The sequence below is a fragment of the Ixodes scapularis genome, unplaced genomic scaffold (genome assembly GCF_016920785.2).
Source record: "Ixodes scapularis isolate PalLabHiFi unplaced genomic scaffold, ASM1692078v2 PGA_scaffold6__148_contigs__length_123643588, whole genome shotgun sequence".
In the NCBI taxonomy this organism is placed as follows: Eukaryota; Metazoa; Arthropoda; class Arachnida; order Ixodida; family Ixodidae; genus Ixodes; species Ixodes scapularis.
Window position 1 is genome coordinate 5,773,633 of NW_024609881.1, and position 27,965 is coordinate 5,801,597.

A 27,965-nucleotide genomic window follows, 5' to 3' on the forward strand; every position below is an offset into this window, starting at 1 on the left:
TTACCTTTTAGTTCTCGGCAGTTTATCCGTTGAGGAACGCTCACTGCCACAGTTAGCTCTGCCACAAGGGTTGGAAGCTGGTAGCTATAGCCAGGGGAGCAACCAAGTCTCAAAGAGAAAGGGGGTACCTATGCTCATTGTGGATTTTGTGTATCTTGGGCTCAGAAAACACAAACTTCAAATGCATTTTTCTCAGTCTCATTTTTTAGGGGGGAATTTCGTACAAGGAAATGTATCATTTGACATTGTGAAAGCTTGAAGACTTTATTTGGGAATATCCTGGAGTGAAGTGTTCCGAGGAGCAAGTTAGGATACTCATAATATGATAGAACCTGCTCTTTCCTGATGAACAGTTACCGCAGAATACCGCGCATCCGCCAACTCCATGCTAAGTGCCCATTCCCAAATTTGTTAGATCTGAGTGAATACATGCGGTACATTTATATGTAGAATTGACGACCGGGCAAGCACCCATCCCCCATTTTTTTGCGATTATCTCCGAATATTGAGTGGGCGTATTTTACAGTAATATTTCGAAACACAAAACATTTCCCTATAGGTCCTGTTGTTTTTGGATGTTATTGTTTTTCCCTAGAATTGCATTTTCTGTAATTAATTTTTACCTTAGCTCTCATTATGAACTTCTCATTAAAACTCAAATTTTGCAGGGTGCAATTATTTTCCTTTGATAGATTTCCTAGTGAACTCACTTTTCCTAGAGCTTGAGGAGCATGGGATGTAACAGAATTGACCTATAGGGCTGAAACTTTGTATGTCATCATTTCTAATGGGGTTCAATTCACTTTGAGATTTATGAGCAATTTGAGCAAAGAATTTGAAAGTTGACCCTCCCAGGCTGTATGCCCTCTTAAAATGATGGTGCCAGCATCGGCTGCACCTGCCGAACTAGGGTTCCTTCATGACACCGCCATAACCGGAGACACCGCCGTGGGCACCTTATTAGATCAGGGCTCTGCGCCCCAACTACATCCACACACCGCAAACCAGCAGAACCCAGTATGGCCCGCGCTGCATCCATCACTCTCCTCCCTGGAAGTGGCACTGTCGTCGAGGCAGCCTATGCTCAACTAGAGCCCCTTGATGCATTCATGTTTGCCTCACGTGGAGCATCATATGCGCGAGTGCCCGAGGCAGGTGCCCCTTGCCGCCTTTTAAAGAAAGTGGCGATGTGGCACTTGCTTGTGGCATGTGTCCCGTGCATTTGCCCAAGTCAATGGCACTTTCCTCGCTCGATTTCCTACCTTGGGAACATTACCAAAAGGTAAATCACATTTATAAAAGTTGTGAAAGTAAGTTTTTTTAGCAAAAGTCTCAACCACATTGGTACTTTCGATACTTGTAGTAGAAAGGTGCCATATCAGCTAAGGCAAGCTCCACTCCCCGTGATGCCATTTCATTGGTGTGACACCTGGCATAATTTATGCGAAATCTTGAAAATTCAATAATTATTTAAGATGTGAGACTCGAAGGGTGAGAATAGCAGGGAGGAGCTATAGTTGCCCCGCCTCCTACCTCGGACAACACGTGAATGTCTCGCGCACCTCGAGCACATGGCAAAACCATGGTGGAAGGCACAAAGTGGCGTGCAGGGGCCGGCCGTTCCAAAGATGCGCCCTGTTTTTCTCACTCTGCCAGCGTTGGCAGGGTGCTGCACTCAATATTTTGGGAGCAGCAATCATTGTTTGAGCGAGCCAGTTCCCCCTTTGCCCATCAACCAAAAAAAATCATACTCATTTGAGCGGTGTCGTCTGCCACTCGCGCCAGGGGGCAAGGGCAAGAAGCGCCAGACCATCACCTGCCTGGTGTGCGGTACCATCAAGCGGTTCCCGACCAAGCGCGGGTACCAGCTGTGGTACGACAGCATCGAGGCACGGGAGAAAGCGTCTGCAGCCAAGGTTCAACAGCCGCCCGGCGACAAGGCTTAGGTGAGTGGGGAGGAGCGTAGGGAGAGGCTCCAGTCGACGTTGGCCCTGGAGCCATTGAATAATCTTCGCTTTACGGACACTTCAGACATCTTGTTGCTTAGTACTTGGAGTGCCGGGTTTTCTTTTTTCCGCGTGCCAAACGCAAATTTTGGTCTCTGTTGCACCGTGGCATACTCTGTGAAGAATGGTTATTTACAAGAGACTAGCTATATTATGAGCAAAAATCGGATTCATGTCTGCATGCATCCAACCTATGACATTGTTTAGCCTGACTTGTTTTTGGGCTCGTTGGTTCATGGTACTGAGTAAACTTGTATGCGCAAGCAGAGAGGACAAACACGAAGGAGTGGCTTCCCCTTGTCCACCCCTTCGTGTTTGTCCTCTTTGTATGGGCATACTAGTTCTCTCAGAATCTATGACATGTTTCTCGTATTCTATGACATGTTTCTCGTACTTTTTGAGAAAAAGTAGTGGCACCTTGACCTCGCCGCTCGTGTCCCAAGGTCACTTTTTGAGTGGCCTTACTTGGCCTTTGTTTATTGGGAACAGTAACTTGCTTGTTTTCACATTCGTCAAATACCAACTTAATAAGTAATTTCTAGATCTCGGCGCTCGCCGTGAAGCACAAGGTTGTGCAACATAGACTGTAACAATGAAGGAATGTATCAAAACGGAAGTCACTTAAAAAATGACGTATTATGTGTCATCAAAAGGTGATACCGCAAGATGAAACATTGTTTTTGTCGCCAGCTCATACATGCCGCTACGCGTAAAAGAAAAAAAGAATTAAGATTGTTGCTGTCAGTGATTTGAAGCTCTATCTGAAATTGCAAAAAAACTCTTCCCTGTAGAAGTGTTCAAAAAAGTCAGTGACGTAGTAAGACAACATCGCTTGAGCTCTCTGAGACCGTATGTAAGGCTGGGGAAGTCACATTAGGGAGCTTTGGAATAACATACACAATTTTAGCACACGCTAGCACTAAATTTAGCACTTGCGTTAGCGCACGCTACGCGACAGAGTTTTAGAATAGCTTTTCTTTGTGCACAGCAAAAACTCGAGCATCTCGGGCTTGCAATGCCACCAAGATACAGTAACAATTTTTATTTCATGCACAAAACGCTGTAACTTGAGAAAAACAAGTTTTTTGGTACAGAGTAGCGTTTTAGACTTGTTTAAATGTGAGAATGCGACCTTGCTGGGTCTTCCAAACTGTTTGTGACATGCACATTCCGTAGGGGTGCAATGTCGTCCTGTATCGAAAATTGCAGTCGCTAGAATGTCGCCAACGTCGCCCTCACAACGACCTTCAAAGCGGCCGTAGCCATGGTCCTGGGAGTCGCCATTTTTTAATTCTGCTCACCTTAGCTTTCGCCAACTTCTCATGCTCACGAATCCACCTTGGAGGAGTGCAAGGACACTTTGCATATGTGCGCAATTTCTGAAAAACGTTGTGCGCTACAATAGCGCGCGCCAACCGCTAAATGCAGTCAGCGTTTGGTGCATGTGCAGTGGCAACGGCGCTATTCTTTGCATACGCTATTCTAAAACTCCCTATTGTTTCATCGTAACTGCCGTCAATTGCACCCGCTCTAAACTCAATCAAAATTGCGGTGCCACAAGAAAATCGGGGAATGGAGCATCCCTACTTTGAAATGTGGCTTAATTAGTGGCTCTTGGGACGATTTCGAGCTTATTGCAATTTTATCTATAAATACTCTTATCCCTGCTCGGGATTTTACCAGAGTTGGTTACAGTAGTGGGATATAACAGGCTGGCAAAAATATTTTTAATAGAGTGTAGAAGGACAGAACAAAAAAATCATCTTAGCAAAAAACGTTTAAGGTGAGATTTGAATGACAACAGTGATGATTGTGGAACTTTTCAATTTGCAATGTTATTAGAGTTACTGTTCTTGGGAGAAAAATAAAAGATCTTTACGATTCTCTGTATTGCCGAATTAGAGTGCAGCTCTTGTGGAGGAGGAAGGGAGGGTATGCCTTTCCTCCCCCTCCTTATCCTCCCCTCCTTCTCCCCTGCTCCCTTCCCATTTAGCAGGAAATTTCCTCTAAAACTTTCGCTAAATTAGGTGAAAATTTCCTCGCTAAATATAGCAAAGAATATTCCCGCTAAATTTAGCGGGAAATTCACTAACATTTTCCCGCTAAATTTAGTGGGAATCTTAGCCAAAATTTCTCTGCTAAATATAGCAGGGAACTTTTTCCGCTAAATTTAGTGAGGAAATTTTACCCTCGTGACGTTACGTGTGACATTATTATGGGAGATGTCCCATAATGCAACGCGCGGTTACGCCGATGCTGACGCCGACGCCACCGAACCCGTAAACAGGCGCCTAAGTGCTGCGCTCTAAAAATGCTGCTTACAACAGTTAGTAGAGGAAATGCTCGAACAAAAAGGAGATATTGTTAGCTCATGCCTCTTGCTTGTGACATATCCTGAAAAAAAAAAAAAAAAAAGTAATTCAAAGTGGTCTACTTCATCATGGCCATTAAACATTTTTGGCAATTGCAAGAACCACCAATCATGTTGAAGTGAACTCCGAACAGGCCCTCTAGGCGTTAAAGGGGCCCTGCAAGGACTTTTAGAGCACAGCTCTTAGGCGCCTGTTTCCGGCTTGGGCGGCTTCGCCGTCGGCATAACCAAGGTCACCCCAAGGTCACGTGACCCCTCCCAAGGTCACGTGACCCCTCCCAAGGTCACCTCAAGGTAACGCGACCCCCAAGGTGATTCCCACGTGGCTCCCCTCCCCAAGGTCACGTGACCCCCCCCCCGAGGTCACGCCCCCCGAGGTCAGGTGACACCCCCGGAGCATATTAAAGAATGAGGGGAGGAGGAGGAGAAGGAGGAGGAGGGGTCTACCCTCCCCTCAGTACCCTTCCCTCCTCCTCCTCAAGAGCTGCGCTCCAATTCGGCGTTACAGGGCTTTCACTTTTTTACTGGTTTTTAATTTGCACCGAACCTGAGCACACTGAACATTGTAACTTACTGAAACTTTTTTTTCTCGAAATTTGCTTTATTTTAAAAGTTATAGGCAAATTAAAATTACAAAAACAAGCAAAAAATAATCTCCCTCATGATCCTGGTTGCTGGAGTGGCCGTGAACTAGAGGAGGGGTAGTGAGCTTCGAGCGCTCACGGCTGCCGCACTCCGTGTCGACAAAGCGAGAGGGCGCCACTAAAGCATGTTCTGGATAGGCTGTATGCAGCGAGTGGACAGAGCGGCTCTCATTGCATTTGCTGCGCGATTAAACACTAATTCGGCATGACACTTCATTGGCCTCAAACTACAGCAAACACGGGGTAAAGATCAGTTCAGAATGGAAGCCACTTCGCGCTGCCATACCGCGAAACGGCCAAACCACAAGACAAAGCTTCTCTCCGAAGGCCTTTGGAACGCTCGGAGCCGGTTGGATGCTCCTGTCCATGCGACCGCAGCGCCGCCGCGTACATCCGGGACATTTTCGATGTTGGCACCAGGTCCCACTACTCCTTTCTAGTATGCGCTGCCTTTTCCACCGTTTGGTGGCGGGTATGTTGACGAGTCATTTCTTGTTTTCCGAACTTTATAAACTGCATTCGTTTCTTTTTTGATCTAAAATACTGAACAAAAAGAAAACTACACCCGCGAGCTGTCAGCCGGGGACATTGACTTCAGGGTTCGGCCAGCGTTAGTTGACCTCAATCAAGCTACGTCTACTTCTTGTCCGAATTACATGAAATGGTGTGCGTATCGGCAATGGCTAGGCCTAGCCGCAAACGGGCAGTATCGTGCAAAGCATTAGAGTAATATCGAGCCAGCGAGAAACAAAATCATTTGCAAAATGGAAACAATCTTTTTTATTTCATTCCACTTTTGGTTCACCATCCGTGTCCACGTACTGGCGGATTGGGAACACAGCTGTTGGTCTTCTCCTCTTCGGAAACACTGGCAGATCAGAATCAAACTGCGAGTTCTCTGAAGTTTCCTTATGGAAGTCTGCCAGCGGTACTTATTCACGAGTTGATTGAGCACCGCTTAGCTAGCTTAATTATAGTCAGCACGACTGTGCCAGAAGCCCCCGGCTTGCTGCCTGGATGCTAGCGCCTATACCACATCTGACATCACGGCCCTGGCTGTTCAAAGCAGCGGACGTGTTGACTTGCAACAGGGATTCGGTTTCGATCTGAAATCGACTTCAGAATAAAATATTCTTTAATGACACTTGAACGAAATTAACTTGTGTTCCTGGTAAAGCTTGTGAGTGCCTTTCAGAAAATTTATCTCGTAAATGTTCACCTTCTCTTTTAATCCTTTGACGGTCGAAATATTTTCCCAAAAGACGTTTTCCGGTGGTTGGGTTTTGTTTCCCAAGGAATATTATGAATAAACAATCAATGTGCAGCTTTTTTTCTTAATTATGCAGCGGGAGCACTAACAGTGCTTGCAAGCTGTTCAATTTTAGAAGCATCAAATGGAAACATTGAAGGCAAAAAATTGTCACCTTTGTTCTACTCCGTTTCATTTTGGTGCGTACACCTCCGCGACATTCCAGCGGCTTCACATTTCGAACCAAAGGTACTTCGCAGAGCTTTTCCATTGAATGGTTGGCTCTCATTCTCTGAATTCAATTCTGCGAAGAGTTAAAAGTCTGAATCGGGAGAGACGGCGCTCCAATTGCGACTACCGCCAGAGCAGCCGACATGTGAAGCAAACATCTCATGCGTTTCACATGTGGGGAGCTCCTAATTTTAAAATATAAGTAGTCCAGCAAAGTTAAATACGATGCAAATATGACATTTTTAATTCACCAGAGACATAACGAAAATACCATCTCCTGCGGGGCACGCAGTTTTATGTCTAGACGGGCATTTTCAAATATGTCCAAGGACCGTCAAAGGGTTGAAGACCTTGGTGAACAGAACAACCAAGTTAAAGAGGCACTCAAGTGGATTCTGAGAGTGTGTACTGATGGTGATAACTCAATCTGCGGGCTCTAAGCATCCTAAGAAACCAGAAATCACGCTCATGGGCAGCCGATTTCCCTGTTAAAGGAGCTGTGCAACGACCTTAACGAATGAGCATCTTCTACTTTTGACATTGTTTATCTTGTCATAAAGGACAGAAAACACACCCCCTTCCTTCGAAATTTTACGATTCAGCCGCATAATCGCGAGGCAAAAATTAGCATATTTCCCGACCTGCAGCCGCGAGCGGCGGCCATGAGAACCACGCGGCGTGACGTCAATGGGGGCCTTGTAAAAAGATTGGAAGTTGTGTAAATACCTGCTTTATAAACGTTAATTTTTCTATAAATCTTGGCGTTCCAACATAAATATAAATGTGTCAAAAAACCTGATATCATAGACAAAAGTTTTATTATACGGAGGTTTAGTGGCGCCATCTATCCAAGGTCAACAAAACCGTCAGCTCTCTCTGCTACCGCAAACGGTCGCCAGAAGCCGGAGGACCCAGAGGGGGACGGGGGCAGAGCCGGACATGGATGGCTGGACCCGGACAAGACTTCCCTCCTTTCGCCATGTTGATTGCACTGCGCAAGCACGTGGTCACATGGTCGTGAGCGGGTGAGTTCTCGGTGCTCTCTACTGGCTCCAGAGATAGAGCTTCACCGAAACCCCGCGCGTCCCCCGTTGAAAGTCAAATTTGGGGGTTTTACGTGCCAAACCTACGACGGGCATCTGGCACGCCCCAGCGGAGGACTGAAGATTAATTTGGACCACCTGGGGATCTTTTGACGTGCAACCAAAAGCTCGGTTACACGGCGCCTTCTCTGCAATAAGCCGCGTCCCCCGTTGACGTCACAGCACAGGTGACTCCGAAGATAATGAAAGAGTCGAGAGGTGCCGAAAACCTCAATTTTTGTACATTTTTAAAATAAAATCCAGGACATGCAGGACAAAAGCGGTTTTTTCTTCTTCCCTTCAGAAAGGTCAAGACACCAAATCCTAAATTATTTAAGTAAAGCACTGAAATTGTTGCACAACTCCTTTAAGCATCTCATCAAAGGTCGTGACGCACCCCTTTTTCTGTACTTTGGAGCAGACACGAAAAGCACCGAATAAACAGACAAGGAAGTTGGAATCAAAGTTTATTGAAACAGACTATAGACAATATTGCAGTGATGTGATGGCTGCGCCAATTGCGCCAAACTGCGCCAAGGGGCTAACCCTGCTACATCCTGCTACATTTTGCCAAAATATGGGTAATCTGCGCCAAAGGGCCAATTTTGGTCGCCTTTCAAAACTGAAACCAAACTAAGTACCGTAACTGAGCATGCATGAGCTAGGCGGCGCAAACGGCCGCTCGACACAAAATACCCTGCATCAATCGTCCATGGTTTTTTGCATGGTTTTTCCCGCCATGCCGTCTCTCCTTTCATGTCTCGTCGTCTCGTAAGCGTAAATCTCGTCTCGCTTTTTTTTTTTTTAACGATAGTTGCCGGCGTGTGTGTGTGTGCTGCGACGCTAGCGTGCTGGGTACCAGCCATGACGTGACGCTGTGAAACGAAACTATGTTTCGGCGCGGCGGGAGTTACTTTTTGAGCTGAAGCTCTCGCTCCTGAAATCATTGGCCGCAAGATGTTGGAGATATGGAGCTTCCTAAACTGAAACATAAGGACTGCCGCATGTTCATCAACATTCATGTTCTTGTTTAAAACATACGCTGCTATAAAATCCCTCTCTAGCTCAAAGACTGCTGTGTCGAAGTATTGATTACCTAGGTTTCTCTTGGTGGGCTTTCTTTCGAGAGGGACCCCGGTACGTGAAAAATGTATCGCGAAGAAAAGTTGAAGTGAGCTGAAGCAAAGAAGGGAATGTCTGCACGCTGAACCCACAGAGCGCGCTTGTTTGTCTCGAGTTCAGTCGTTGCACAAAGCGACCCTGGCTCGCGATGTCTTGCATCAATGCGCTCAGGTTCTTTTTTTCTGTGTTTATCTCATACCTCACCTGCCGGCCTTGCAAGCACGCGGCGCTGGACTCTTTTTTGTCGCATGCTGTGCAGTTACATTTTGCATAGACTTTTGGCAACCAGTTGGCGGCAGAGCGGAGAGGCATGGTTTCGGTTTCGATTGAACAGCCGTTTCGCTCGCGCGACGAAGCACGTGACCTGCAAGCCTGCAGGAGTTGCCCTCACGTGCATATGAACCAACGATGCGAACATAATTGCACAACAGAGGCACCAGCCGGGACGCTCGCAATTCATTGTTTTACATTTAATTAGTTTTTACGAAAATCTGGCACGTCGGCAACCAGTAAAACGGTGGCAAGCAGTTTTTTCGGAATTGCTTGGCAATGCCTACAGCACTGTACACTTGTGGGATGTCGCAATATTTCTTTGGAGACATTGAGATTGGACATTCATTACTACCCTAAGCTAAAGCAAAGCTTGCTGCAGCCTTCCAGAATGTTTCGAAAAGCAAAAAGAAATGTGTCATATCATTGGCATTTCAGTTACATCTTGAAAGACTCCCAGGTGGCCGAACTTCACCATGATTGGTTTATTTCGGTGAGCATGATTCCCTTTGCGTGTCCAGCATCTAAAACAAATATTTTTATTTTTATTAGAATATCTGCTTTAAAAGCTACTTTTGCTGCTCCAAAACACTGTTTTGGCTGCTCCAAGGGCCACTTTTTCTGCTCCAAAACGGCTTAGGCCAATCACATCACTGATATTGTCACGAATGACAATTGATGAGGCGACGAAACCTGAAGAAACTAAACATTTAATGGGGCGAACTTGTGCCCAAACCAAAAGAAAACAGAAGATAACGATAAAGCATCGCGGGCGTCGATGGCGGCGTGAAAGCAGGATTGTACGCTGGGGCAAGTCTGATTCCAGATCGCCATGTGGAGCCCCTTATGTACACGTGTTGGCTTATGGAACAATCGACCTAGAAGGTTCGGCGACTAGAACATTCATACCTCGAACAAGCAACAAGATTCTCGAATTAGCCAGAACATTAAACTGAAAGAATAAATAAAAGACGCCTAACTCCCGGGAATTGAACCCCTGGCTCTTCATGTGGGAGGCAAGCAAGATAACCGCCAGGTCACGGCCACGCTGCCTACTTGGCCAGCTGCGCGCGCGGCAATATGCAAAAAGAAAAGCACCGTCTAGTGTACTGACGAACAATTATTAAATTTTTGGCTTATTGGGGGGTTCCCGTACCGATAGCTTTGCCAGAAAGACAATTGCAAAGTGGGAGTCATATACCTAAAATATGATAATGTGCTGCAAGTCAAGTACGAAGCCCTCAGCGCGTCTTCGATAAAGACCGTTCGCTGACCTGGATGGCCCAGTTCACTGCGTGAGTAACGAGTCTTGCAACCTCGTTGCTGGCAATTCCTTTACCAGAATTTCACGGCCTCTTTCTTTTCTTTTTTGAACCAAAACTAAACTGCAACCCATTGAGTGCACAAATACATTATCCTAATGTCATGAAAACCAAATTAAATGCAGATACGCCTCGTCCACAACTGGAAGATGTAAAAAAAATGGCAGCTTCAGATGGCACAATGATGATAGCTGTCAAGAATTTTGCATATTTAGAAAATAAAACTTTGTATCTGTCAGGTTAGAGCATTCTATATAAGCTTCTATGACCATCAATCCACAGCCCCTGCACGACCACTGGTGCTTCTCCGGACAACTGTTTGAGAAGCGCCATCCCATGGCTGTCGTGGCTACAAAATGATTTGCACACTATGCAACCCGGGCAAACTCGCAAAAACGTTCGGCTCTCGCTTATCTGAGCCCGACCTATCCAGCGGTGCCTTGGCATTCCTGAACTTACCAGGGTTCCACGTCCCGAAGACATCAAAACGCTGGCAATATTACCGGGAGAGTAATGGGACGCTATGACAGAATCACCAGTGCTAAACCCACGACCTACTGCAATCCTGATCTGCCCACAGAATGGCTCCCTATGGAAGATGCTGTCGTCGGTGAAGTGCGTCGCTTTGCCACTGGGGGCGCTCGGTAAAGGCTTTTCTGCGAACCGAACGCAGTTCACAGCCTATCTGGCGCACAATCCGCACGGCGTGCAGCTGGTGATATCTGTTTCTCGTGAACACCTACCGTTGAGTGGCGCCAGCAGGCTGCAGTATCAGTAGCACGTAGCAGGGTGCATCACTGTCATGTTTCTTTGGATTGAAAGAGTGCATTTCTCAGGCACGGAAGCACAAGGGCATTTTTTAGCCCCAGTTGCTCTTGTGCCATCGTCGAAATAAGGCACGTTCTTGGATCACCCATAAATGGTCACTGCGCTGGCAGCCGGCGTCTCTAGTGACAAATCTGTGACACGACCACTGACTGACGATGAGATCCCGTGAGGCTTGCGAGGAGAGCAGGTCAGGACCAGATAAGGCCGCCGCGCCTTGTGCACTTTCGATTGATATGCAGATACCCTAGGAAACAAACAAAACTTTATGCAGCACCGCGAAGTCATGGCGTGACGAAATGCTGCAGCCATGGCCATTGTACTACAAGGTGCGCGCTGCAGATTCTGCTGCGGGCAGGTCAGGATTACAGTAGGTCGTGGCTAAACCTTTAGCTGTTCATTCGTCCAGAAGAATTGTGTCTATTTTTTGCACTGGCTGTATCACCTTACAGACACTTTAGTTGTTTTCTTTTGGTTTGTGTCATGATATATTTGTAGCACGTCCATTTATCGTACATCTGGCGTATCACTTATCGCTATATTAGCACCAGGGCCGTATTATGTTACATAATAGTGGTAGGCAATCGGGTGTAAATCTGTGAAAGTCATAACCTTTCTGACTATTATTACCAGATTGTTTTATAAGCCGAATTCAATCAGAAAACCGACAGGTTAATCTGTTTGACATATTCTAGTGTTACACATATATGGGCCCTATGGCATTATAATAAATAAGTCCAGAGGGACGTCATGTGCCAGGTGTTGCCAGAGTGACATGGGGTCAGAGCCTCAGACAAAACAATAAAAGTTCAGAGGGCCACAGGAAGAAAAAAAAAGGGGGGGGGGGGCCTACTTTGAAGAAGAATTGATTTAGAGGAAACAGTCTTTTCCCAGAAGACAAGTATAATTGCTGACTACAACAAATACAATAACAAATACAATAACACCAGGCAGCAGAACATTCCTTCTGCCTCTAAGGAAAAGTGAATGCATTGTTTGCTAGCCAGCCACTGCCCCTGACACCCGTTGTGCGTATAAGGTTCCCAATTCTTTCTAGTACAATAAAGGGAAACAGAGTCACTGGACTTATCTATATGTCAAAAAGCAGTCCAGCTGTATGTGTGTCGTGTAGTACAAGGCTGCCAAGACTGAGATTCTTTTCTTGATGCAAAAGCATTAACTGTCCCTGGGAGCGAGCCGACGTCATCAGTTTGAAGTTGGAAAATGGCACCTTAAAAGGGATGGTGAACGGAAATTTGGATTTAAAAAAAACAATCCAGGAGATGTAGGTGGGACGCTACAATCCGTACAACACTACTCGTAAGACGATATTTCAAATGGACGGCCGTATTTTGGGAAAAAGAGGTCGAGATGGAACCAGGCTGACGAGGCACGTGACATAGAGATATCTCCTTTCCTCCTCTCTTCGCTTCGCTCCCTCAAGGTGGCGAGGCGGAGAAGACGCAGGGTCGTTCCCTCTCCTTCTCGGAAAAACATGACGTAAACGTTTCTGTCAAATGAGCGCCCTTTTTTTGAAAAATACAGTCATCTGTTCGAGATATCACTGTATGAGTGACGTCTTGGTGTTTGTGGCATCCCGTTGCACACTTTTGCTACGTGTTTTGTGGAATCTAGATTTCGGTTCAGCATCCCTTTCAATCCTTTCTCCGAGTGAAGCCAGCTCCCAGCTATGAAACCACGCGAAAAGCCTAGACAACGGCCCCTAGTTTGCCCAATCCGAAAGGGGCAAAGTAAAGCTGATGAATCTTCGACTTCGGTCCCGTTGGCTGGTGCGCGTCGATGAGGCTCCCATTGGCCGCTGCACATCAGTTTCCACGACCGCTCACCCCATGGCGCTGCGTGTCCATCAGCGTGCCGTTTGCACGGAGCTTCCAAGGTCAGCGCACCCAGGAGAGTGCGCGCGTTGACCGGCGGCGAAAAGTATGCAGCAGACGAAATAGGGAGCAGACAAGCGGCTTGCTTGCTTTTGCATTGACAGCTCATAAGAAATGCTTAGGCATACCTGGGCCCGTTTGCTCGAAGCACTAACCACGGTTAAAGTTAGCTGCAGTACCTAGGAAAGGGATTTTGAGATCACGTGACTGGGGCTCGGTAGGGATGCGGGGAAACATGGCGGTGCCCCAGTGAGTGAGCGCCGCTCGCTTTGGAACTAATATGTCGTTGTGGTTGCAATATCGGGCGCGTTAGTCAGCAATGAGTGGTGCAGGAGGCTTTCGCTTTGCCTTACCTCACTTAAACCGCAAAGCATGGGCAATGACATCGCCGAAGTTTTAAATAGTGTTTCGATTCTGGGCACTCCTAAGCCTAAATGAACGCGATAATTGTCAGCATAGCAACGTCTTTGGAAAGCGGATTGTTGATAGCACACAAAAGCAGACGGCGTCCCAACAGACCTTTTTTCTAAATTTTCCAAGCACTGAGGTGCATGCTACGACTGTAGTTGCACGCGTCGCACGTGCTTGCATCTGCAGTAGTAACCGTTCTAAAGCAAAAAGTATAAAACAAATTTTGCCTTGCACGCGCGTTCGTTAAAGCCTTATTATGATTTTTTACTTCAGCGGTTAACGCGCGCTGGCAATTTTTTGCCAGCGCGCGTGAACTGTAGAATTACACTTCCAGCGTTCTCCTCGCGATCCTTGGATAATTTAGAAAAAAGTCTGTCGGGATACTGTCTGCTTTTGTGTGCTATCAACAGTCCTAATCCAAAGACGTTGCCATGCCGACAATTACTGCGTTCATTTAGGTTTAGGAATGCCCAGAATCGAAACACTATCTAAAAAATGCAGGGATGTCATTGCCCATGCTTTGCGGTTTAAGTGAGGTAAGGCAAAATGAAAGCCTCCTGCATTATTCATTGCTGACTAACGCGCCCAATATTGCAGCTACAACGACATATTAGTTCCAAAGCAACCGGCGCTCACTCACCGGGGCACCGCCATGTTTCCCCGCATCCCTACCGAGCCCCAGTCACATGATCTCAAAATCCCTCTCCTAGGTACTGCGGCTAACTTTAGCCGCGGTTAGCGCTTCGAGCAAACGGGCCCTGGAACCTTTTTTTAAATTCTAGAACTCTTTTCGTCTTGGAGGCACAGGAGGGGAAGGGGGCACCCTTACCAGGGAGCTGCAAGCCACAGTTTGGCCACCCCTGTCGTATGTCATGGTATTGCATCACTTCCTGACCTCACGTGACGTTGTGACGTTACGTGACTTTGTAAAGTCACGTGACACCATGTCGTCGCTTGACCCATAAATTGACCAACAGTGGCCCTCGGTCTGTTTGCCAGATTAAAATGGTTAGTGCGCCGAATGTGAAAAATAAAAACACTGCAATTTTATAGCTGTAACATTTTGATATGAAAGGGTGAATATATATGGATCCCATAGTAAAGTTCTATTTGAGGCAGTTGCTGAGTATTTGCAGTGCAAGCAAATGCGGGCCCTCTTCTAATAACACCGCATCACACAATCAAATAGCATCTCACCCACTTGTGCTAGCAAAGTGGTTTCAAACGATCAACAGAGACCTACTCTGTACCAAAGTAGCTGTCATAATTTCGTTTCAACCGTTCAGTTTCAATAAACAGGCATTGTCAACAGCACAGTGAACCCTGCCTTGCAAGATTCGATTTCAATTCGTTGCATATTTGCAGCATGCAGCGCTTTTTTCGCACCAACAAGTCATCAATAGTCTTAAATCATTTTCTAATAAACAGCTTGTTTGTAGGGCGAGAAGCGAGCAACCTTATGTTTTCCAATTTGTCATTGCAAACACACATTCTTGCCGGCATTTCTGTATATCTTTTTTTGGTTACAAAGAAGCCTGCATTGCTGTGAAGCATTTTAGCAGGGATTTGACATTTATAAAGGCCTCGTAAATATCTCTGGAATATAAACATACAAATCTACCAAAACACAGTGGTGTGATTGCTGCACCAATTGCGCCAAACTGCGCCAAGGGCCTAACCCTGCTACATCATGCTACATTTTGCCAAAATATGGGTAATCTGTGCCAAGCCTGTGCCAAAGGACCAATTTTGGTCGCCTTTCAAAATCGAAGCTAAACTGAGTACCGTAACTGAGCATGTCTGAGCTCGGGTGCACAAGAGTTGCCCAACAGAAAGTACCCTACATCAATCGTCCATCCGGTCCCCTTGTATGAGTTGTAAGCGTCCCGCTGTCTCTCGTTTCGTGCTCTCGTCGTCTCGTGTGTCTCGTCTCGCGTCTTTTTAAAAAAATTTTAACGATAGACGGGGCCGTGTGCGTATGCCCTGACGCAAGTGTCCCGGGTACCAGCCATGTCGTCATGCTGTGAAACCAAACCACGTTTTTGCGCGGCGGGAGTTACTTTGTGAGCCGAAGCACTCGCTCCAGAAAGCAACGGCCGGGAAACCTATATTTGGTCTCTGCCTGCCAGTCACCGTGGTTGCGCGACGTCGGGTGTTGCCGTCCTCACGACGCTGCAGATATGGCGCTTTCTTAACTGTATCATTAGGACCGCCGCATGTTCATCAACATTCCTGTTCTTGTTTAAATCGTACGGTACCACAAAAATCCCTCTTTCACTCAAAGACTGCTGTGTCAAAGTATTGTTTGCCTAGGTTTCTCTCGGTGGGCTTTCTTTTGAGAGGGATCCTGGTACGTGAAAAATCTGCCGCGAAAGAAAGGTACTGACGAGGAGCGAACTAAAGCAAATAATGCAATGTCTGCTCGCTAAACCCGCACTGCGAGTTCGAGTTCAGCCGTTGCACAAAGCGCTCCAAGAGCTTCTTGCCTCTGGCTCGCGATGTCTTGCATCTATGCGCTCAGGTTCTTTTTTTTGTGTGTGTTTAGTTTGTACCTCGCCTGCCGGCCTGGCAAGCCTGTGCCACCAGACTGCTTTTTGTCGTATGCTGGACAGTTACATTTTGCATACATTTCTGGTAATCAGTTGGCGACGGAGTGGAGTGGCATGGTTTCCGTTTCGATCAAACAGCCATATCTGCTCGCGCGACGAAGCACGTGCAACTGCAAACTCGCAGAAGTTGCACAATGTGCATGCCAACATGAATGCACGAGAGAGGCACCAGCCGGGACGCTTAAAACTCATTGTTTTATGTTCGTTTACTTTCGACGAAACTCTGACACGCCGGAAGCCAGTAAAACGGTGGCAAGCCATTCTTCGAAATTGCTTGGCAGTGCCTGCAGCAATGTGTGTAGACTTGTGGGATGTCTCTATGTCTTTTTGGAGGCATTGAAAGTGGCCATTCGTTACTAGCCAAAGGCAAAGCAAGGCTTGCAGCACTTGCAGCAGCCTTGCAGAAAGTTTCGAAAAGCAAAAACAAAAGCACTCGCTAGTCATAATGCACCTTAGTCTTGTGTACAATTTCGCATTGCACTGCAGTAGTTATGTGTTTAATCAGTCGGAGACTGGTTCAATTTTTTTATTATATATCTAGTCAACCTAATGCTGTAATATTTACTACTAAGGTGGTCATTTTTAAATTAAGTTTAATATGTGCAGTTTGGTTCATATTTATCTATAATGGGTACATATATATGTATCATTTAACTGAAGCATTGCAAAATGTGTCATGTCATTGGCATTTCAGTTACATGTTGAAGGACTCCCAGGTGGTCTAACTTGACATCTGTTTATTGCGGCGAGCAAAGTGCCCTTCGTTTGTCCAGCAAATGAAACAAATATTTTTATTTTTCTAACAATATCCGCTCCAGAAACCAATTTCGCTGCTCCGAAACACGTTTTTGGCTGCTCCAAAAGCCACTTTTTCTGCTCCAAAACAATGTTCTGACTGCTCCAAAGGCCACTTTTGCTGCTCCAAAACACTGTTTTGGCTGCTCCGAAAGGTGCTCCAAAACGGCTTAGGCCAATCATATCACTGAAAACACAACTACCGTATTTACTCGCAGAATGAACACACTTTTTTTTTTCGAAAAATCGATGCAAAGTTGGGGGAGGGGGGGCGTTCATTACGCGAAGTAAAATTTTTGCGTCCGTATTTACTCGCATAATGAACGGACCTTTTATCCTGAAAAATCGAAGTAACTTCTTATCTCTTTGCTCGCGGCGCCCGATCCCCTAACCAAACTAAGCTGTGCAAAAAGAGAAAACTCCTCTTTCTTTCTTTTTTTCTCTTAGTTCCTTGTTTTTTTTTGTTTTTTTTTTGCCGCCTTTCGCAAGCTTTTTTGTTTGCTTAGGCGTTGCTTAGGCGGGGGCTCTCCGCTTATCTTTCTTATCTCCTTGCGCGCGACGCACGACCCCCGTAATCAAACTGCGCTGTGCAAAAAAAAAAAAAAAAAAGAATAAAAAAAAAGCTCATCTTTTTGTTTTTTTTTCTCAGCTCCGTGGATTTCTTTTTTTTTTTTTTGCCGCCTTTCGCTAGCTGTTTTGTTTGCTTAGGGGGCTTCTCTGCTCCTCTTTCTTACCTCCTTGCACGCGGCGCGCGCCCCCCAGTAACCAAACTGCGCTGTGCAAAAAAAAGAAAAGAAAAGCTCATCTTTTTTGTTTTTTTCTCAATTCGGTGGTTTTTTTTTTTTTTTTTGTGATTTTTTGCTAGCTGTTTCCTTCACTTAGAGCGCTTCTCTGCTTCTCATTCTTAAGGCCCATACGCACATTCGCCACATTCGCGTTTGAACGCGTTTGAGTCATAGAGTTATTACAATAAACGCTAGAGGCTCAGCTGGCACTAGTGTGCTGTTGCAAATTGAAGCAGACAGCATGCAGTCAGAAATTGACTTCCGGTAATGCATTTCTATGGGAAAAAGCGGGTGCATTTTCTCTCTGCGCTCGATTATAAGAGCAAATATTACGAATAATTTGTACGTACTAGGCACATTGGAACATTTCCCAGTCACGCAGATGAAATAATTGGTCAGTTACAGCATTTTTATTTGAAATTCGCGGCATTAAAAACTGTGTTAAAACTGCTTCGTACGTGTATTTATGTGCACTGTCGGACACTGTTAGCGCGAACACGGCGTCGACGCTTTCCAGCATGGGGGATATACGTGCCAAACGAACGAAGGAGGACATGTGGAAAACCAAGAGAGACGGCAAGAACCACGTAGTAACAGTGGGTAAGTAACTCCTTGTGCTTGCAGACGATCAAAATAAGTTGAAAGTCACGTAATATAGTCCGATTTATCTGCTCATGAATACGTGCGAAGATGCTTGTTCTGTGTTCAAATCATCACCCGCACGCTCCAAATCTTTGCAAATAGGGGGAAGCCAGAGGACAGGTGCGCGATAAAAAGTGCCCAACATAGGAAATAATAAGAAAATACACCTTTCGTAGCCCACGCACTTCATTCTTTACGTTTCGAACGTTTTTTTTAACCGCTCGTAGAGATGCACGACGGGGTCATAGAAGCAATATATAAGCACCAACGGAATGCTGGCGAACTTTGAACACCCTCTACATTCCTTTCGATCGTTATTTTGCTTAGAATCGTCGCTCGTTTCTACATACCTGCCATGGAGCAGAGGTTTGGGAGTGGTAAATGAAAAATGCTGTAACTAAAGCAATTACACTTTCACAATATTAATAAAGGTACATACTACCCGGTACAACCGAAATAACAAAAGTTATTAATGTTATTTTCCGGCGACGAGACAAAATTCACGCGCGTTTTCCCATAGGAATACACAGGAAGACTGGAAAAGTAGACTGCATGCTGTCTGCTTCAATTTGCAACCGGAAGTCCCATAGACACTAGCGCCAGCTGAGCCTCTAGCGTTTATTGTAATAACTCTATGGTTTGAGTGCGTTGCGGAGTCCTTGCGGCCAGGCGCGGTCGCTTGCGGAGCGACGCGCGCCTCCCCACAACGCTCGGTAGCGCGACGCAAGCGAGTAGAGACTTGTTCAACTTTCCGAAGCGTTGCGGTGCGTTCAGGTGCGTTCGACCAATCAGAAGCCGAAAGAGGAGAGGGGTGACGTGTTCGCTCGCCCCACCGGGCCGACTCGGCGAGACGTATCCGGTTCGCCGGTCGCATGCTTGCTTTTTCGTTTTGGGGAGCGGTGGGGACTGTATTTTCCAAGGCTGCGATGGTTCAAGCCTGACAAAACGTCGGGGAAGCCGGCGAGATTCTCCCAAGATCGAACACTTGACGCTGTCGCTGTGCGCCGCCATGTTGCCTTGGATTTCGCTTAATATTGGTGAGCCACTAGCGACGATAGCGCGTTCTTATTGGCTCTTGACTGCGGCTGACTGCGTGTCAACGCAGCTGTGCGTACAAGTTTGGCGCAAGCGGTCTTCGCAACGCAACGCGTCCGCTTGCCGCTACGGAACGCACCGCGCTTAAACGCGAATGTGCGTATGGGCCTTTACCTCCTTGCGCGTGGCGGCGCGCGAACCCAACGTCCAGACTGCGCTGTGCAAAAAAAAAAAGCTCCTCTCTGTTGTTTTTTTTCTTGCTTCCGTTGGATCTATGCGAATTTTTTGAACGCCTTTTGCAAGGCGTTTCGTTAGCCCACGCTGCCCATGCATTCGCGACCTCGCTGCACCAGGATAGAAAAGTGCGTTCATTTCGCGCACGTGGGGGGAGGGGGTCAGAATTTTGATGTCCGAGTTGGGGGTGCGTTTATTACGCGAGTGAAAAAAAAAGTCAAAATTTTGAGAGCCGACTTGGAGGGTGCTTTCATTGTGCGAGTAAATACGGTATTATAAAAGCTAGTGTACAAAGAAGTATTCACAAAAACTTTTGAATGGTCCCACAATTTTTAATAGACGTAAGAAACGAAGTCTGTGGATTTAGTATTTTCTCGGGTATTACCTCCTCGGTTCCAGTTCTTATTACTGAAAATGCAGATACTAAGTTAAATTTGAGTCACCACTGGAGAGGACGAATTTATATTTTTCTGCGTGTGCCTCAAGCTCTATAATGCTCTGACTGACATGACTCTGCCTCCTGCAAAGCGGAGCATGACTTTCACTGCATAGCAGCATCACGAGTGCCACCACACAGAAACCACAAGTAGAGGAGGCTCTGGTCAGGTGCATTGATGAGGCACTAATGCACTTTCTTTTCCCTTGCTTTCTGATACAGAATGCATCGTAAACTTCAAAGTCAATTTCAGCCGTGTATTTCCCGAGCTTTGTTGTTTGCGCTACTTTCGGGTCACACGGGCACCTATCCCAGTGCACTGCCAGATTGCCTGGCGGGGACTGTTTTACCGTCCATGCATGTTATCTTGTTATCAGCGGCCCGTGAAATGTTTTGGCGGAGTTCCGACAATTGCCTGCGTCGATATGGAGCGCGATCGACGGCGCAAAACTGCGAAGTGTCCCGCTAACAGCTATCGCTGTAAAAATTGTGCCCCAGCATTTTATCTTCGTTGGTACGCATACCTAGAGTATTATAAAATTGAGGAAAGTCACATATTCGAAAATGCAAACACTGTATTTGGTCGTGACGGGACGTCGGGAAGTGACGTTGGCAAATCGAAATCGGAGCTGCAGCCAGGGGGTACTCAAGATGCCTCGCACAGCACTATGCCACTAGGATTGCTTAGATTTTGCGAGAGGTCTATTATAGACCGCATAGAATATTTCGCGTGGCACACTGGCTCCAGAGTGCCATTTTTGCTCTTTCAGGACCGGATGGCTTACTGCTGCGTGCCCCACTGCCGCTCTCACGGAAAGCGAACAGCTCCCGAACTATCCTTCCACGAAATTCCGGCGGATTGGGACTTGAGGGAGAGTTGGATACGAGCGATAGGACGAGACAACTGGGTCCCAAACACCACGTCCAATTACAGCAAAGTGTGCAGCAAGCACTTCAAGGAGACAGATTTCATAGAGGGAAAACGCCGGCGCCTGGTGAAAGGGGTCGTTCCCTCGGTGTTCGAGGACAGTTGCGGAGCGAAAAAAAGGAACGGCGGAAGAGTCAGGAAAACTTGCTGCAGCGACAACGTCCACAAAGACTGCGTCGGTGGGCGGAAGGTCCAGAAACGTTCGGAGGGTGCAGAACGGCAGGTGGAGGCTCCAGCCGCATCGCCGCCAAGTAGCACAGGTGGCGACGAGGCAGCAAACGAGCCTACTGAATCGACTGCAGCCGACCTCGAGCGAGGGGAAAGTCGGTCGCCGCAGAACGTCGAAGAGGAGACCCCATCGGGATCTTTGCAAGGTAATGTTAACAAGACTGTATTCGAATGGAGGGGCTCTTAGACCAGCCTGCAAAATCAGCGCCTGCACATGGCGAGCTTATATTTTCATCGAGGGCGTATTTCATACATCGAGCGTGTGTTTTTTTCTGCACCCGTAAGGTGCGAAAAAGCTCCATTGTGAGGTCTATCGATTTTATTAGTCTGAACCTACACAGCTAATGAACGTCAAAAGCTTGAATTGGTGCGGAGAGCAATGGACTTCCTTTCGCTCGGCACCGCTGCATTGAGGTGCTTGAAAGAGTGTTCCAACTTGAATATTTGCAGTCGAATATCTGGAGGCTCTGCGTAGTCTATTTGGAAGGTGTAGAAATCTGAAAGGCAGCCTTTTCACCACTTATTTTCCATCTTGTCACATGACTTTGGGCTCTGCCCAACCGGGCTGGGAGTGTTGCGCGGACCTCGATGGCTCCGTCTGCGGTCCATCTTAGGGATTGAGATCTGCCACGTATGCGCAGCTGGCATACGCATGGATGTCGCCCTAGCTCGCTTCGAGCCTTCCCGACGGCCCCGATGTCGGCAGGTGTCCACTCCGTCGAATGGTGCATATAGTTGATGCGTCTTCAATGGCATTATTTCATCTTCAATCGCAAGCTCCATTGATCACCTTCGTCGGCACCATTTGTGCATCAGAGTTCACGTCTCTACGAGGCGCCTCGGGTTTTCTCGGCACGGGCCGCCATTTTTTCTACGGCGTCGCGTCCGTCTCGAGCCAAAATTAATACTACTGCAATACTATCAACGACCGGAAGCGTCGCTGAAATCGGCCTTCCACGATTGGCCAAACTACCGCGTCTTGAGCGGGATTATTTTTGCACTCGTCGACGGAAATAAAAGCGAAGTGCAGACTCTCAAAGTCTGACGGTGTCAAGATTTAGAAACGGGATGACTATGCTTCCACCACGGTTTTTGCGCACCACAAACTCGTCCTCGCTACTAACAGCCTCGGTCATGACGTTGGAGATAGGAACTACGAGAGGGCGCCACCGAAATGTTGCGTCGCGAGTACCCCGTGGCAGGTCAAGAAAAGTGGGACATGCTTCTCCCGTGAAACTCTCCACTCTTCCCATTTTAGCAGAGAAAATGCCGGAGCGGAGGTTGAAGAAGAATTTATCGGCTTAACGTTTGCACACCCGAGAGCCTGAGGAAGCCAAAGTTGAAAGCCCGTACAAACGAGTGCCAGCTTCCTCCTCGGCTGCGCATTAACGAGCGGTGAAACGTGATAATGATGACGCTTATGTACAGGTGGGAAACGTATAGACGCGTAGGGGACACACAATTCTCCAGACTTGCCTCCTCTTCTGCTTCCGCTTGCTCTGGTAAAGTGGAAAGACCAGGAAAGGCTTTAGGAAGGAGCTCGTTGCGCTTTTCTTGGCCCGCACATCCCCAACGTTGCGACGATTGACTTCTCAGTGCCGTTCGCCAAACGTTGTGCGTTCAGACCACGAGAGCCGGCGTGGGACTGGCAGTAGTGCAAATGCAGACAGTCACCGACGTGCCAAGAAACGCACGGGGGGGGTCAATTCGCGAACGTCCTCGCAGTCAGCGAGGAGGGGGCCAATCGGGAACAGAAAACCGTGAGCATGCAACCAAGCGTTTTTTATGCCGTCGGTGACTTTAAGCTCACACGCGTAGGTGAGGTGTAGAACGCTAGACGAACGACCCCTGCGGAGTCGTCGACACAGGAAGTATCAACGACTCCCTGCGTCGGTGACGGGTCAGCAAGCGACCTAAGCCTTCTCTGTGCGCAACATCTCTTGGGGCATGACACGTTTTTGTTTATGCCATGGATCCATCCACTGGTCACCTCACCAAGATAGTGAACGCGCCAAGCAGATCGCTCGGACTGCCAAAAGAGTTTGTTTTGGTCAGAGGGCAAGTAATGCTCGCTTGTCGCTTGTTTCCCCCTTTCCAGTTCCAATAATCACCTTCTGCGGTCTACTGTCTTTGTCTAGTGGGCTATGGAAGGCGCTCTGAGCATGCGCAGTAGCTCCCTTTCAGGAAATCTGAGACGCCATGCATGCGTCTTCAGCCCAATGACTCTGCATTTTTCACCCGGGTGCGCCGGAAAGGTTTAGAGATAGCTTTCCCGAGGCTTGTGGGTGTCGGTTCTTTCTGTTTGTTGCTCGTATGGGACTCTGGCATCGGAGGTGATGGCAGAGACTGCCTTCCTATCCAGGAGATGTTGGTCCAATGTTGGGCGTTGCAGCATTGGGCGGCATCATTGGCCAACCTGGTTCCTCGAGGGCCTTGCCAGGCAGCGTCTTCAGGGGATTGGGGGGGGTTTAAGCTGGGGCCACTGGCCAAAATGTCCTCACCTGCCCCTAGCCGCCGGGACCTTTAAGGGGCTACCTGCCAGGTCGAATGGACTAGATAAATGGAGGTACAAAAAGTTTTTCTGCTTTATGAATTTGTTTATGAAAATCCATGAAAACTGCACCAATGCAGTTTGTGCAGGCTAATCGTCATGATAAGTCGCCTAATTGACTAAAATATGTTGATTAACTTTTTAATTAGTGAAAATAAACATATGGCTCAAAGTAAAATGCTTGTTGAGTGTCATTGAAAACCACCAAAGTAGACAATTTTAGATAGACTTGGAGCATGGTGGAGTGCTAAAGTTACTACTACTTCAGCAGGAGCAAGGCTACTGTGCGATAACGCACCCTTGTGGATTTTTCGTGTCTTATCATCCGCGTTTTCACACTGCCAGCCTTCTGCCTGTTACGCGAGTGGTAGCTTTAGGGCACTACCGCGCTTCCCATGCGTTCAGTTTTTAGAAATATTTCTGGCTTAGAGGTTTCTATGACACTCAACAAATTTCTAATTAGAACCATATGTTTATTTTTACTAATTAAGAGTTTGTTAACATATTGCAGTTAGTTATTGAACTTATGGCGATAATTATCTCCCTATATTACGTCCTCGTGACTGTACAAGTCACCTGCACAGACCGCTTTAGCGTAGCTGTCACGACTTTCTAAGGGGAGATGGGGATCAAAAAAATCAAGTTTATTCTTCAAATTGGCAATTTTTTTTGTTTTTGCTAGCTTTCTCATCTACGGACATCTCACTTTTGTGAGTAAAAATATCAAAACAATATTCGGACGAGAAGTTAGGAAATAATCATGTTTGACTGACTCGTAGTGACTACAAAAATCGCAAGTTTTTTTGCGAATATCGGCCATCTTTGAGAGACTGTCGCTCACGACAACAGCACATTCTATATTTCTTTGATTCGATTTGCGATAGACTAGACTAAAACGCGCGATTTTCGCTTTTGGAACTGCAGAAGCAAGTGCAAGTTTCAAGAGTGGCACAACCGCAAGCAAAGAACGTCAGCAGAGGAAAGTTTACCGCGACCTACTAATCCTAACCACAGTACCGGCGACTGTCTTGATGCAATCGATGCTTCATTCATGTTTGTTAGCGCTATGCAAAAAAGACGATTGCGTCCTTCGAAAACAAATACAAAACACGTGGCTATGGCTTTTCGAGTTCAGTGATGGCAACATTGGCGCAATGACGATACTTGTGAGCAGTGCGATCTGCCCTGTTTGCCACGAGCGCAATCTCTACGCGTCCGGGAGCCGGCAGGGAAACGCGAGAGATTTTCATTGTTCCTCACACTACACTGAGAAGAACAAATGCCCCGAGTGGGTTTTTTCTTTCGACGCTTTAGTTGGAACGTGCAGCATCACATTGAGACGTACAAGCAGTAGGCAAAGCTACGACATCGGTAGCTCTCACGAGTCTTTTGCCAGCTTGAAAACCTGCTAGCACCAATGCATCACGAGACCTTCACTAGCGAGAAAGTTCAGGCCGCTGCCGTGAAAACTGCCGACCAAAAACCTCAAAAGGACTGAAATGCTGATGTTGAAAGAACAGCCAGTGTAACTGATGTTTGATGGCACATGGTGCAAGAGGGGCCAGAAAAGTCAGGGCATACAGTGTGGGACGGTTGTATCAACTTTGAATGTTTCCTGAACACCCTACTTGTGTTCTTGCCATATCTTATGTTATTGCAACCAACATTTCAAAAGCATACATCTTTTTAACTTTCAGTTGCTTTTTTCCGGTTTTACAACTTCGTGATGTCTTGACAGTTTGTGCACTCAGTTTTCAGTGCATAAAATCCCCCAGTCATAATGAAAAAAAAAAAAAAAAAGATTATGTTTTCAGGATGCATAGACTGCCAAAACCTTCTTGAGATTGCCATATCTTTAGGCTTTGTAAATTTTAACTAACTTCAAAAGGGCTTCTATAAGGAAGGCTTTATGATGTGTTTACGCCAAAAACCCTTTCTGTGTAAAAAGATAAATTAAAACTAATAATTGTGTTACAAGAAAAGGCAAAACTTCAGAATTAGAAAGTTTCATTATCCTAGGCCAAATATTGAAAAAAAGATGTCTCTGAAAAGAAAAAAAAAACAAAAATTTTAAACAGTGTGGTTGGGACGTGCGCGTCAAAAATAAATTTTATGCAAAAAAAAAAAAAAAGAAATTATTTTTAGAGCAATATTAACGGCGAGAGGTTTATCCGAAATTCTGTATGCATAGTCCATGACGTCACGGGTCATTCTGGGATGACCATCTCGGTCGTGAAGGCGAAATGAACGCACCTCTCCTCCACGCGCCCGGAATGCCGAGAGAGAAAGCAAGTGGAAAGGAGGTGGCTACCGACTAAATCGCATCTTGCACCATCACTATCGCTCTAAAAAAAGTTTTTTCACATAAAATTAATTTTTTGACCAGCATGTCTTAATGAGACTGTTAAAAAAAAGATATTTTTTTTTCAGGGCTTTTTAAATCTAAATTTTACATTTTTTTGAAAAAAAATTCATTTTTCAATTTTAAGGTTTTTGACTTTGGAAACTACCCTTACACGAAATTTGATAACCATACGTCAAGTAGTTGTGTTGATATAAAATATTTTCAACACATTGTGAGGCAGTTACAAAGTAAAGGGATTCAATGTTTGAATGCATTTTTGTCAGTTCCACCTTTTGCTGCAAATTTCACACGAAGGAATTTTTGTTTGAAGGTAAAAGTATTCTGATACCATGATCAAGATGTTTCTTAACTGAAATTTACTGGGGAATCGGGCTATCTACTTTATTTTGTTTTAAGTTGAAGTCTTCAGTGCTAAAAAACCTAGTTTTCAAAACTTGGCGAAGGACAGATTTGCACCTCATATTTTGGGGTAATAACTCTTCCTGAAATATTTACATTTGAGTTGAAAAAAAACTAGATAGCCCGAAGTCCCAGATCCCCCACTTTATATTTAAGCATTCAAAATGGTGCTTAATGGCTTCATTTGCATATCATAGATCTCTTAACAAAGAGTGACACATCTTCTTTTGCAGGTATGTAAAGTTGTCCCAGAGAGCTGAAAGTTTGCACAGTTCACCTACATTTGACGTTAAATCTCCCCTGCAAATTTCATTCCGATCCAGTGTCCCCCCCCTAAAAACATCTGTAAAACGTAAAAAAAACACCCTGTATATATCATACATGAATGAATGCAATGATGGTGCTGCCTGTGCTGTAGGGTATGTCTAGGGTTTTGTGTTTTCGGGGTTTGTTTCTTCTTCAAATTGGAAGGTGTTTTGGGTTTCTTTTATTTTTACCCACAGGTACGGTGTTTTGTGTGTGAATTTTCGGCGCCTGCAAGAAAAAAAACCAATCGCTGTCTATGTGTGGTTGTGTCGAAAAACCAGGACTCGGTCATAAGATTCTCCAACATCGAGGGAACATGTGCATCACCCAAATACCTTAGAACATGTGCCGATATGGAATTTCCCATTTGGGAATCCCACGTGCCAGAGAATGCATGCGCATCGTGCCGTCCACGCTTTCGCGCTGCGCCAAGAGAGAGGGCCGACGCACCGAATATCGGATTCGCCGAGACAGCAGAGACGACCATCTTTCGTGTCTCGACTTGTTTCCGCGCCGATAGATGCCGGCAGCCATTTCACTTGATTCAAATAAAGGAAAACTCCGAGGATGTGCGTGCTTCCGGCCTCTCCAATCACGCAAAAGCTGCCGACGCCAGGGCCGTTGGATTTTCGCGGAGTAAGATGTAGTTTCTTAGAATGTATTTGCTCGAACGTTGGATGGAACTGAGCTATCAAGATGCCGTCTTGGTTTTGCTCGCTCTCTCGCGCGCGTCTGGAAAATGCGAGTGTGTATTCTCAACGACAACCTTGTCCCTCACTCTTTGCATGGAGTCGTACAACTGTGTGCTCGGTTGTTAGTTCTTGAAGGCATTTTTGTGTCTCAACCAGAGCTGCTAAATAATCCAGGCCTCGGAGTAAGGACATCTGAGTTACCTTGTTGCTTATAATTATTGCTGACCCGATGCGTTATGTATCTGAAATCGCAGGGAAGTCCTTTCCGTCCCTGGGAAATACTAGAACAGTCCGCGACAACGTCCCAGCTTCTTAATGCCGCATCCAAGGCTCGGGAAGTTGCCTCCCCGCATCGTAATTAACTGTTGCCAATATTTCAAAAGTTTATCGAGCAACGTTGGCGGTCGACATTTCTTGGACACGAAGTGTGCGATGCCCAATGCAGCACTCGTTTTCGATGCAAGCCGAGTGCCGACACTACCCTCGTGTCCAGTGCATGCTCGCAGCACGTGGCCAAATGACGGCAGGTGGC

The 27,965-nt window shown here is 46.4% G+C and overlaps 1 protein-coding gene across 3 annotated transcripts in view; it reads left to right on the forward strand.

Moving 5' to 3' along the window:
- The first annotated feature begins 1,834 nt into the window (after positions 1 to 1,834).
- The window catches only part of LOC8036479, a 51,680-nt gene continuing 25,549 nt past the window's right edge, over positions 1,835 to 27,965 (forward strand). Inside the window, exons 1-2 of one of the 3 annotated variants that reach the window (XM_042294410.1) lie at positions 1,835 to 1,946; positions 20,735 to 21,266. In XM_042294410.1, coding sequence (XP_042150344.1) covers positions 20,741 to 21,266 — 526 coding nt within the window. In that variant the 5' untranslated portion in view covers positions 1,835 to 1,946; positions 20,735 to 20,740. Of the gene's footprint in view, positions 1,947 to 20,734; positions 21,267 to 26,330; positions 26,347 to 27,965 lie in introns of those variants that run through there. The other 2 variants (XM_042294411.1, XM_040222061.2) reach the window with 2 other exon arrangements.